The sequence below is a fragment of the Myotis brandtii genome, unplaced genomic scaffold, assembly GCF_000412655.1.
Source record: "Myotis brandtii unplaced genomic scaffold, ASM41265v1 scaffold959, whole genome shotgun sequence".
In the NCBI taxonomy this organism is placed as follows: Eukaryota; Metazoa; Chordata; class Mammalia; order Chiroptera; family Vespertilionidae; genus Myotis; species Myotis brandtii.
The window spans coordinates 1,232,844-1,245,226 of record NW_005371966.1 but is presented as its reverse complement, the minus strand read 5'-3'; the positions used below and the strand labels follow the sequence as shown (position 1 = coordinate 1,245,226).

At 52.6% G+C, this 12,383-nt stretch overlaps 1 protein-coding gene across 1 annotated transcript; it reads right to left on the bottom strand.

Moving 5' to 3' along the window:
* Nucleotides 1-8,979: 8,979 nt before the first annotated feature.
* On the bottom strand, nucleotides 8,980-12,160 carry LOC102241539. Its single transcript, XM_005886156.2, has 2 exons — nucleotides 12,015-12,160; nucleotides 8,980-11,891 (listed from the first exon to the last, which is right to left on the bottom strand). Exon 2 carries the CDS (start codon nucleotides 11,801-11,803, stop codon nucleotides 9,620-9,622), a length of 2,184 nt encoding a protein of 727 aa, XP_005886218.1. The 5' UTR covers nucleotides 11,804-11,891; nucleotides 12,015-12,160; the 3' UTR covers nucleotides 8,980-9,619.
* Nucleotides 12,161-12,383: the final 223 nt, after the last annotated feature.

The window sequence follows — 12,383 nt, the reverse complement described above, 5'->3', positions numbered from 1 at the left end:
GATGCCACTTTCCCCACTAATTATTATTTGTTTTGTAAAGTATAGATTGTTTTCATGAAATATGGTTTTCATGTTACCAAGGAAGGGTTTTATTACTGTTATCTTTAAATGAATGAAAAATATTTTTTTAAATTTCTCATTTTAAATCAATACAGTAAATGCTGATATGTATAACCTATATAAACAAGAGCTCTTTGGGGTCCTCAATGGATTTTAAGTGTGCAAAGGGATCCTGAGACCAAAAGGTTAAAAACCTGCTTAATCTGATGCTCCACAGTGGAAGGAAGCAAAAATCTTCCATGGTATATTAGGTTATGGGGTGGGGGGGAGGTGCCCTGCTCTTTTAAAGGTGACTTTAGGTTTTTTCTCCTTGACAATGTTGTAGGAGCCACAGAATGCAAAGTTAGGAGGGCAAGCATGGAAGACTTTTGTAATCCATGCAAAACACCAGATATTTGCACCAACAATGCCTATGCCTTACTTTTAAAATCCTCTTTGTTTTTATATGGGAAGGGCATATAGATGAAATACAGTTGTGCATCGCATAATGATGTTTTGGTCAATGACGCACCGCATATACAACAGTGGTCCCATGAGATCATAAAGGAGCTGAAAAATTCCCATCACCTAGTGACATCATAGGTGTCATAATGTCAGTGAAACCCATTTGTCATGTGTTTGTGGTGTAGACAAACCTACTGCGCTGCCAGTCATATCAAAGTCTAGTGCATACGATCATGTACAGTACATACTACTTGATAATGATAATAAACAACCATGCTACTGGCTTCTGTATTTACTATACTAAACTTTTTATTGTGATTTTAGAGTGTACTCTTTCTCATTATAAAACAGTTTGCTGTGAGACAGCACGCCTGTTATACCAGCAGCAGCCTCATCCATCTGGTGTTTACCTCGTCCCTTGATTGCATAGTTTAATCTTGTGCTTGATGTAATCTCACATTGCATCGTTTTCGCCTGTTCTTGACTTAATCTCATGTTGTTTTGTACAGTGATGTGCTGTACGGGCTTGTAGCCTAGTAGCATTAGGCTACACCACACAGCCTAGGTGTGTAGTAAGCTATACCATCTAGGTTTGTGTAAGTGCATTCTGATGTTTGCACAATGTCAAAATCACCAACTATGAATTTCTCAGAACGTTTTCCTGTTATTAAGCAGCAAATCTATAATAATAAAAGCATAATATGCTAATTAGATCGGACAGCCGAACGTTCTTCTGGACAAAGCTGCTGCAGCAGCGAGGGCCGAGGGCAGGCAGCTGCGGCAGCCGGCAGCAGCAGCAGCGGCGGCGGGGTGATGGGGGCAGCACCTTCCCCTGATCTCCAGGTCGCCTCCCTCAGAGGGAGGCCAGATTGTGGCTTAGGCCCGCTCCCTGGGCCTCTAGTGACACTATAAATAAGGAATTATGGCTTCAGCTTGAAAACTGTCTAAGATAAAGAAATGGGTTGTAGCCCGGCCATTGTAGCACAGTGGTTGAGCGTCGACCTATGAACCAGGAGGTCACGGTTCAATTCCCAGTCAGGGCACATGCCTGGGTTGTTGTGCACTCGATCCACAGTGTAGGGCAGTGATGGCGAACCTATGACACGCGTGCCAGAGGTGACATGCGAACTCATTTTTTTGGTTGATTTTTCTTTGTTAAATGGCATTTAAATATATAAAATAAATATCAAAAATATAAATCTTTGCTTTACTATGGTTGCAAATATCAAAAAATTTCTATATGTGACACGGCACCAGAGTTAAGTTAGGGTTTTTCAAAATGCTGACACGCTGAGCTCAAAAGGTTCACCATCACTGGTGTAGGGCATACAGGTGGCAGCCAATTAATGATTCTCTCTCATCATTGATGTTTCTATCTCTCTCTCCCTCTCCCTTCCTCTCTGAAATCAATAAAAATATTTTTAAAAAATAAATAAATAAATTAGCCCCAGTTAAAAAAAAAAAGAAAGAAATGAGTTGTATTAGTTTGCTAGGGCTGCTGTAACAACATATCACAAACTGAGTGGTTCAAACAACAGACGTTTCTTGTCCCACCGTCTGAAGATCGAGGTGTCAGCAAGGCCATGCGCCTCTGAGGGCACTAAGAGAGGATCTGCTCTCCTAGTTTCTGGGACTTCCTTGGCTTGTGGCAGCATCACTCCAATCTTCACAAAGTGTTTTCCCTGGGTGTACATGTGTATGTTTCCAAATTTCCACCCATCCTATTGAATTAGGGGCCACCCTAATGTCTCATGACAACTTGATTATCTCTGTGAAGAGCCTGTCCCCAAATAAGGTCACATTCTAAAGCACTGGGGCTTAGGACTCTTACACATCCTCTTAAGGCAGTGGTTCTCAACCTGTGGGTCGAGACCCCTTTGGCGGTCGAATGACCCTTTCACAGGAGTCGCCTAAGACCATCCTGCATATCAGATATTTACATTACGATTCATCACAGTAGCAACATTACAGTTATGAAGTAGCAACGAAAATAATTTTATGGTTGGGTCACAACATGAGGAACTGTATTTAAAGGGCCAGAAGGTTGAGAACCACTGTCTTAAGGGGACGCAATTCAACCCATAATGATGGACAATGACAAGTTAGAGAAATTATAAGAAAAAGAGGCATGAGTTAAAACCATGGGGTCAAATCAAGGAAGCCAATTTCATATTTTGGTTCATGGCAATAAAGAACCAAGAAGGTTTCCAGGACCAAACCTTGAATTTCCTCGTGGCATTGTTGCTATTTATCGCCAAGTACGTGGAAATGTTACTTGGAGAACTGGGTCTTCTATTGTTAAATTTCTTGCTGGGCTTGGGGAGTGAGTTCACATTCCTATAAGTCAGTCCTGTTCAGATGCTGCAGATGGGGAGAACAATCTGGACCTGCAAGTTTTAGAACCAATTCTAAAGTCCAAGAGAGGAGGGGGTACGGAGGACAAGAAAGAGGAAAGCCCTGGCCAGTTTGGCTCAGTGGATAGAGCATCCACCCGAGGACTAAATGGTCCCGGGGTCGATTCTGGTCAAGGTCACGTATGTACCTTGGTTTCAGGCTTGATCTCTGGCCCAGTCAGGGTGAGTGCAGGAGGCAACCCATCGATGTGTGTCTCTCTCACATCAATGTTTCTCTCTCTGTATCTCCCTTTTCCTTCCACTCTAAAAAAAAATCAATGAAAAAATATCCTCGAGTAAAGATTAACAAAAACAAACAAACAACAACCAAAAAAAGGAAGAAGAAAAGTGGAGTCCTCTATAATTCTAAAGTCTTCTAAAATTTGGGGCCTCACAGACATTTAAAGATGCAGCTTATGATGATGAGAAATGCGGTTACGAATGAAATGAGCTTGGTTAGTGAATTTAGAGAGGGACACCTTGTAAAGAAAGAGAAGTGAAGAAGAAAACATTGTGTTGTTGTAACCATAGTAGTCATTTGAGCCAGGAAAACAGTTGGAAGTTGACCAAAGGGAGCCAGGAGACTGAGGGACACTGGGCCCAGCACCCACCATGCCTTGGGGCCTGGGCAGTGAGGAGAAAGCCACACCCATAGGAAGAAGCTGCACTTACTGGGGGAGTGTTATGCTGGCTACCAATTTTTTAAAATATATTTTTTGATTGATTTTAGAGAGGAAGGAAGAGGGAGAGAGATAAACATCAATGATGAGAGAGAATCATTGATCGGCTGCCTCCTGTATGCCTTCTACTAGGGATGGTGCCCGCAACCCGGGCATGTGCCCTGACTGGGAATCTAACCGTGACCTCCTGGTTCATGGGTCAATGCTCACCACTGAGCTACACTGGCTGGGCTTGCTGGCTACCAATTTAGCAGCTTACAATAATGCCCAGCTAGTACACACAATTGCCCTGGGTCTGAGCTCCAGGCACCAAAGAGCTCCAGAAGCTACAATCAGAGTGTTGGCCTGCCAGGGTTGTCTCTGGGGGTTTGAAGCAGAATCCTTTCAGGTTCACCATGGTGGTCCGTCTGCAGAATCCAGTTCCAGGCAGCTGTCAGTCTGGGGTCCCCATTCCCTTGTTGGCTGTCCTCTGGGGGCCACTCTCTGATCCTAGGGGCCACTGCCACCTACATTCCTTCTCATATCCATCCCCCCTCCCTCTGCAAACAAGCTACAAACCTCTCTGACTTCCCCTTGTGCCTTCCATGGGAGGGGGGGGGGGACTCGGCTTGTAAAAAACCCACCAGGGAATCCAAGATAATCTCCCTATTGTAAGGGCTACCGATTAGTAGCCATAATTACATCTGCCATGTAACTTTACATATTCAAAGGCCATGACACAGGAGGCAAAGGTCCTGAGACCCAAAGCCTGCCTAGCACAGGAGGGCCAGCCTGCGTCTCAGGAAAGCTATCTCCTGTAACTGTATTTTTCATGCATCAAAGGATTCTTTCTGTTTTATCAAAATCTCGCCCTCCTTCCAAATTGCTTTCTAGCCACTCTTGACTTATAATTGCAGCGGTTTCCTTAGCAACAACTGGAGCTGGCCAACCTCTTTCTGATGCAGACCACTCGAGTATTTTTCCACAGAGCGCTGTCCATAGCAACTTCAAGAGAGAGAGACAGACTCGTAGATAGAGAGCATGCAGACAGCTCTTCGGCAGGGGGTAGGTTGGGGGGAGGGCGGCGTTGAAGAGATTGAGAGAAAAAGGAGAGAGAACTCATGGATATGGACAACAGTGTGGCCATTGTGGGGGTGGAGGGGCATGGGTGGAGGTGGTAGAGGGCATAGAGGGGATAAAAGGTAATGGAACAATTTTAATTTAATTTAAAAGAAAGAGAGAGAGCTCTCTACCTGTTATGAAAAACCTCACTATGGATCCCTGTTTGCTTCTCCAGCTCATGCTTCACCTCTGTTCTCTCTCTCAGCATCCCTGGTACTCCAGGCACGCGTGTGTCATGGAACTCATGCCTCTCCTCTCTGATGGAACAAGCCACACTTTCTCCCAGTCCTCCCTCTACCTTAGAACTGGCTGGGTCTTTAAAACTGAACTCAGGCCCAACCAGCGTGGTTCAGTGGTTGAGCGTTAATCTATGAATCAGGAGGTCATGGTTTGATTCGCAGTCAGGGCACATGCCTGGTTGCGGGCTTGATCCCCAGCAGGGGGTTTGCAGGAGGCAGCGATCAATCTTTCTTTCTCATCATTGATGTTTCTATCTCTCTTTACCGCTCCCATCCTCTCTGAAATCAATAAAACTGCATTTTTTTAAAAGACTGAGCTCAGAACACATCTCCCTCAGGGAGCCCCTGTGAATCCCAGGCTGAGTTCCATGTAATCAAAGTCGATTACCCTTGGCCATCACACATACCTCATGCCAAGTACTCAGCCTGTGTCACTCCAACACAGGACACAAGACTCCACAGGTAAAGCAGCACCCATGCAACAAAGTCCTAAGGTGGTGCCCAGCACTTACTGAGTCCTCCATGAGGGCTGTTTTCGTCCCTGCCACCTACCTACATCAGGGTGCCTCTCTCCTCTGCCATTGGTCCCTCGCCCTCTGTGTGCCCAGCTGCTGGCACAGGAACTGAGTCTGCCAAACAGAACAGCCATCCCAAAGTGTGAATGAACAAGCTGGCAACAAACTCCACGGAATTCCCTCTGCCCCCAGGGCCCATCTCCTGGAGGGGAATGCAGTGAGCCTGGAGCCCTTCTTGGTAAAAATAAATAAATAAAAGCAACAGACCTCCAGATGTGTCCTTGGCCCTTCCTCTGAGCAGATGTGCCCTACGGAGGTGGAAGGTGGTTTCATCTAGGCCTGCTGGGGCCCCGAGTCACCTGAAGGAGGGCGGGATGATGCTTGCTTCTCAGTCGCTCCCTCCCTGCCTCCCCCTCTCCTGCTCTCCCTTCCGGTCCTTCTGGCCTTGGCATCTCCACCACCCCCATGCACTACCCCCTCTGTGTTTCCGTGTTTCCGGGACTGTCACTGCTAACCACACACCTCAAGTGTCCTTCAGCCATGTTTCCAGGGCCCAGGCTGAGAGGTCCACCGGTCTGGCCTGGAACCCCAGCACCTCCACTAAGTAGCTGTGGGGCCTTGAGCAGGTCCATGAGCCTTCTTTTGCCTGGTGTCCTCATCTGCAGCAGAGGAGTCATAACAGCGTCCACCTCCCCCCAGGGCTCCTCTGAGGACTCCCAGAGAGATGCAGGCCCAGTTGCTCAGCCCACTGCCTGGTGGGCAGTCAACATTAAGGAGGGACTCACTCTTCTCCCAGGACCCTAAGCTTCAGCACCTTTCGAGTACACAGCTGATGGTTTCAGGGCCGATAGGGCCAGGTCCACTGTGCCTTGTTTGGCCAGGTGGGACCATGGCTCTCAGACTGCCATGCAGAACTGGAAGCAAGGTGTGGGGGTTTATGGGAGACATTCCCATAAGCAGCGCCACAGAAAGCCCAGCATAGAGGGCAGGCAGCATAGGGCTGAACCTGGGCTGAGCCTTTGCAGAGCCCAGGTGGGCATGTGTTAGGACACCTGAGCCTGAGCTCAGGGAGGTTAGGGCCCAGTCTTGTGCAACACCACGGTGCCCTGGAACAGGGCTACAGGCCCCAAAGGTACTCAGTGGTCATCAGGGCTGGCTGGCAACCCTGCTGGAGAGAAATGTGCCCAGCCACATCCTGGAATAAGAAAGCAATCTGCTTAGGGGGCTGATCTTCCCTTTTTGTGATGGAAATCATGGCTCCCAAGAGGTGCTAAGGAGATAGGGACCTAAGCTTTCTAGTGTGAGAATGGGAGCCCTGAGTTCTAGCCCAGATGGACAGCTGGGGAAGGAGCAGGACAGCCAGAGGTACAGGCAGCTAAAGTGTTCAAGGGAACACCCTGGTGGGTGTGGCTCATTTGGTTGGAGCGTCAACACATGCACGAGGGGTCTAGGGTTTGATTCCCAGTCAGGGCAGATACCCAGGTTTCAGGTTCGATCTGGATTCCTTCCCCTATTCGGGGTATGTACAGGAGGCAACCGATCCATGTTTCTCTCACACTGATATTTCTCTCTCTCTCTCTCCGTCTCCCTTCCTCTGTAAGATCAATAAAAACATATCCTCGAGTGAGGATTTTAAAATAATAATTAAAAAATAAAGTGTTCAAGGGAAGAATTCCCATGTGCAGGGACAGCGGCTCAGGAGGCAGGCCCTGCTCCAGGCTCCAGGAGGCAGCGGTGGGGCCTAGAGGAGGATGGTGGTCTTGAAAGGGCGGAGAGGGAGGGTGCCAAATGATAGCTTTGGACTTTGGTGGGGAAACTTCAGAGGGCAGAACCGATATGGCCCTCGTGACCTCCTTCCCAACACCCCCCACTGCAACTGCCCCTCTTTGCCTATGTGCCCAGCACTTCCAGGGGCCGCTCCATCCCTGCAGACCCACTGTCCTCAGCCCTCACCACAGGGCCCAAGTCTCCCCACATGCATGGTTCCTGTGGAGCCCAGGCCTCAGAGCCCTGGCTCTTCAGCTGCTATGGGGACTGTGCCCTTCATCTGTGCTGGGGGGGGGGGTCAGAGACTCTTTCCCGTCAGAATAGCTGGAGGACACCTCTGGGCACAGACTAAGGGAGCCCCAGTGAGTCTCTCACCATTTCTGGGTCAGCAATACTTTCCCCTCCTCCAATACATGCAGGAAGGACCCAGTCCCTCCTTCTGTCTGCCTCTCAAAGACTTGAAATCAGTTCAATGATCTATGGAGGGCCGTCCTCAATGTGTGGTGGGCTTGTGGTTCCCAGGGGTGAAAGGGCAGGATCCAGGAGTGATAAAACCACCTTAGCCTCTCTTCCCCACCTGGCAAGGGATAAGCCCTGTGAAACCCACCTGGTCTGCTCTCCATCCCTCCGGTATCTCTCAGTGGCTATACCAAGGCTGGCCAATTGTCAGCTGCCAGGGTTAGGCTGATCACAGAGGGGTGGGCAATCACCCCACCTCACCCCAGAGTCCTGCACTGAGCTTCTGGCAGGGGCATCTGACCTCACTCCCAGGCCCTACTATGGCGCACTGGTCTCAGGGACTACACAGGTGACTTCCCTGGCCCTGAGCCCCCATAATGCTACCAGAGAACCTAGGGCCTTCAATCCTGCCTGTTGTCCATCCCCCTATCTTCAATGTTTAACCCAATTATTGCTGGGGGATCCCAGAGTTTCCTGCAGAACCAATCAGCCATTGTTCCTGCCAACTACGCCATCCAGCCCAGAGGATTTCACAGCCCCCATGGACCCTGCCCCTACCATACCCCAATTCTGACTTGGAGTCCCAGGCCACTGTTCTTCCCCAACCCTGTCCCCAGCAGACCCTTCCCTCAATTGCCCACCGCAGAGCCAAAACTCAGATGAAACATTCAATGATGTTTATTGAAGAGAAATATTTATTGAATCCATTGAAGAAAGGGAATGACAGCACAGAGAGGAACTTCTAAAGGCCAACAGAGCCCATAGGTCACACCCCCTTCTCCTGGGGTCCCTAACGAGGTGCCTTAAATGTCCCCACACTGTGGCCCTCCCTCCATAGTCCCCCTCCCTGAGGGCCCTTTGATTAGACTTTGTAGGACAGTGGACACAGGTGATGTCCACTCACAGCAGGGCTCCCTCCCCCTCTGGACGACATGTTGGGACCTGGCTCTGCCCTATGGCCTGCACTGAACAGACACAAGACACTGGAAAACACAGCAGGGGACATTCCAGCATGCTGAGGAAACTGAGTCACAGGGAACAACAGGGTGGCATATCAGAGCACAGTCCCCGTGGAGCCTCCAGCAGCCGCCTTCTGTCCCTGGTCTATTTTTTCCTGCCAGAGGTCACTGGGTGAGCGCCAGACGCGCCCTGGTCCGTTCTTCTCATCCATTCTTCTGGGCCCAGGCTCGGGGTCTCCGTCCGGGGTGGGAGCGGTGGTGGGGAACTGCTCAGAGAAGAACACACACATCTCCACAAGCACAAGCAGCGGTTGGCCTAAATCTACACCGAGAAAGCAGAGGCTGAGCTCATGACAGGCGGAGGGGGGGCGGCCCCGGGGGGGGGGGCGGGCAGGACACCCACCTGGGTTCACACACACCAGGTGGTTCTGCACAGGCTCCATGGCCTGGGGGGGGGGCGGTGATTACTTGACACATGGGTCATTATGGAGTTATGAAAAATGAGTTTGGGGCTCCCCAGGAGATGGAGGATGGGAGTCCAGAGACTGGCACCCCTGTGATGGGCCCTAAAGTCTCCCAGTTCCACGCGGGTGGCAGATGTCTTCAGGTGCCCCTCTCCTAGGCTGAGATGGGCTGCTCAGCCTAGGCACTGCCTGATCTAGACCTGCAGGAGCCAGAGCATTCTCATCTCCCTGAATGGCGGGGAGGCCTTGGCAGTGCTCCCAGGCCAGCTGCCCAAGTTGGCAGGGGCTGGGGCTGAGGCCAGGTGTGGTGCTACCATGTGTGGGCACCTCTCCTCATCCCATTTGGTGGCAAGTATGGTCATCTTGATGACTTGGAAGGGCTGATGGTGGTGGTCAGGGCCCCTTGGGAGTAGTGGGGGACCAAGGGGCAGGGCAGACCCTTCCCTGGGCCCTGCTCCCCATGTGGGGTGAGGTGGCCTTCCCCTGCCTCCAGGGCTCTGGTGCCCCAGAGAACAGGAGGCCACTGAGCCTTCCAAGCTTACTTGAAGGAGGGCTCGGGGGAACTCATCTTCCCAGACCCGTCCTCACTTCCTGACTCCTCCTGGAAGAGAATGAGCTCCTTCTCGTGGGGCTCCTCAGCCTCCTCACCTTCTTCCTGGGCCAGGCCCTCTGGGTCACCGCCAGGACCTCCTGAGCCCACCCCGAAAGCAATGCCCAAGTGTGCAGGCGAGGGCCCTGCCTGACCTAGACCTGCAGGAGCCAGAGCATTCTCATCTCCCTGAATGGCAGGGGAGGCCTTGGTGGTGTCAGGGGCAGGGTCTGCCCCGGTGGCATCACCGGTTTCAGGAGCAGCCTCATCAGGATCAGCAGTGGCAGGACCCCCCTCAATGGCCAGTTCCTTGGCCAGAGTGGCCTCGGTACTATCTTCCTTGGAAAGGGCAGCCTGGGCTGCATCTTCATTGGCTGGGACGGCCTGGCCAACATCTTCATTGGCTTGGGCATCCTGAGCTGCATCTTCATTGGCTGGGGCGGCCTGGCCAACATCTTCATGGGCTGGGGAGGCCTGGACAGCATCTTCGTGGGTTATGGCGGTCTGGGCTGCATCTTCATGGGTTGTGGCGGTCTGGGCTTCATCTTCATGGGTTGGTGCGACCTGGCCAACAACCTCATGGGCTGAGGCAGCCTGGGCAGCACCTTCATGAGCTAGGGTGGCCTGGGCAGCAGCCAGTCCTCTAATGTCCACCCAGACCCTTTCTTCCCCCTGAAACTGCTGTCTCATGGTCGGAGTGGCCTCACATGCCTCTGACTCCCGAATGAGCCGAAGCATCTCCAGGAAGCCAGGTGGTTTCTCCTCCAGGTGCATCCTCTTCAGCTTGTTCCGGAGCTTCTCATTGGGGCGGGCCCGCATCAGCACCTGCTCGATCCGTACCTCGTCTGCCACGCCTGGGTGGATGGCCTCCTTCTCCATGGCCGCGTGCAGCAGGTCTTCCAGGCGAATCACATAAGCAAAGAGAGTCTCCTGGGGCTGCTGGGCACAAGTCACAAACTTCAGCCTCATGACCGCCTGGCTGTCCTTGTTCTTAAACACATGAGCCAGCGCTGTCAGGCATTCCTGAGCAGAGATGGCAGGGTTTTCATTCAGGAGGCCATACATGAAATTCTGTGCTGGCCCGTGCAGGCTCTCCACCAGCCTCCTCCGCCGTTCCCTTTCTGATATGTGGCGCCACAGGTACAGCATGTCGTTGGCGTGGTCCAGCCAGCTCGCAAAGGACTCATTCTTGTGACCTGGCTGTTCATTGCCAGAAAAGTCTCTCAGTTCCTGGTAGGCTATATTTTCCAGCACAGGCTTCAGGGCCTGATTCCATTGCTGGATCCAGGCTTCCTCCTCAGCTGCATCTCCTGCCTCGGCTGCAGCTCCTGCCTCAGCTGCATCTCCTGCCTCGGCTGCATCTCCTGCCTCGGCTGCAGCTCCTGCCTCGGCTGCAGCTCCTGCCTCACCTGCAGCTAATTCTTCACCTGGAGCTTCTAACATATCTTCAGCTTCTGCCTCACCTGCAATTCCTGCCACATCTGCAGCTCCTGCCTCGCCTGCAGCTCCTGCCTCACCTGGAGCTTCTACCACATCTTCAACTGAGGCCACGCCTGCAGCTCCTGACACTGCTGCAGCTCCTGCCTCACCTGCAACGCCCTTCTCACCTGAGGCCCCTGCCTCATCTGCAGCTCCTGCCTCACCGGGAACTCCCACCACATCTTCAGCTCCTTCCTCAGCTGCAGCTCCTGCCACACCTGCAGCTCCCTCCTCACCGGGGGCTCCTGCTTCACCTGCAGCTCCAACCGGCTGTGCGGCTCCTGCCTCATCAGCCGGGCCAGCCACCGCTTGCCTTTGGGGCTGTGCAGGGAAATTGGGTGCATCCTGTGACTCAGAGTCAAAGACCTGAGGCAGGAAGATCACAGTCCAGTCCTCTTGCTTGCCTGGTATGTGTCGGGGAATCAGATTTCGGTTTAAATTGTCAGCAAACTCAACCAAGGCGACCCTGCACCCAAGCTCCCTTCTGAAGACATTGCCCAGCACTCGGTACCTGCCCAGGGGCCACAGGGCATCCTGCAGGGCCTCCTGGAAGTCCTCCTCCTCGCAGTCGTCAGGGATGCCCAGGATGAGCACAGCGCGCTTCGAGTTCACGCCCATCCAGCGGCACCAGTCCCGCAGCATCGTCAGCGCCATCTCCCAGACGTGGGGGCGGGGGGGAAGGGGGGGAGTAGACGCGATAGGAAAGAGGTGCGCAGACTGTCGCAGTCTCTGCTGGGGCGGCCTGGGAATGCAAAAGAGGGGGGGGGAGAGGAACGTTGGTGCCACACAGCCCACCCCACCTCCTCCCAGGACAGTTCGCGCCCCCACCCCCTACTGCCGCATAATCCCCCACTGCACCCCTCACCTCCGCAATGGCAACGAGAAGGACCCCTTTGGTCTGGGCTTAAACCCCTGATCCAGCCCTAGCAACTGGAGCCCCTTCTTCCATCATCTGCAAACCCCCAGCCAGGAGCCCTATCTATCCTTCCATCATCCGCAAAGCCCGCAGCCAGGAGTGCTCCCACCCTCTCTTTCCTAGAGCGGGGCTAGAGCTCCTGCGCTTCCTACTCTGACACAGGCAACCTGTAAACCCGCTGCCGCAGCCCCGGCAGCCGCAGCCGAGTCCAGGGCCCCTCCCCCACCCGCTAGAATGGACCCCTCCGCAGTCAGGAGCCCTCTCCTCCCCAGACCCCTGCAGTCTGGTACCCCCCCCCTCCTTCCCTCCCTTCCCCAA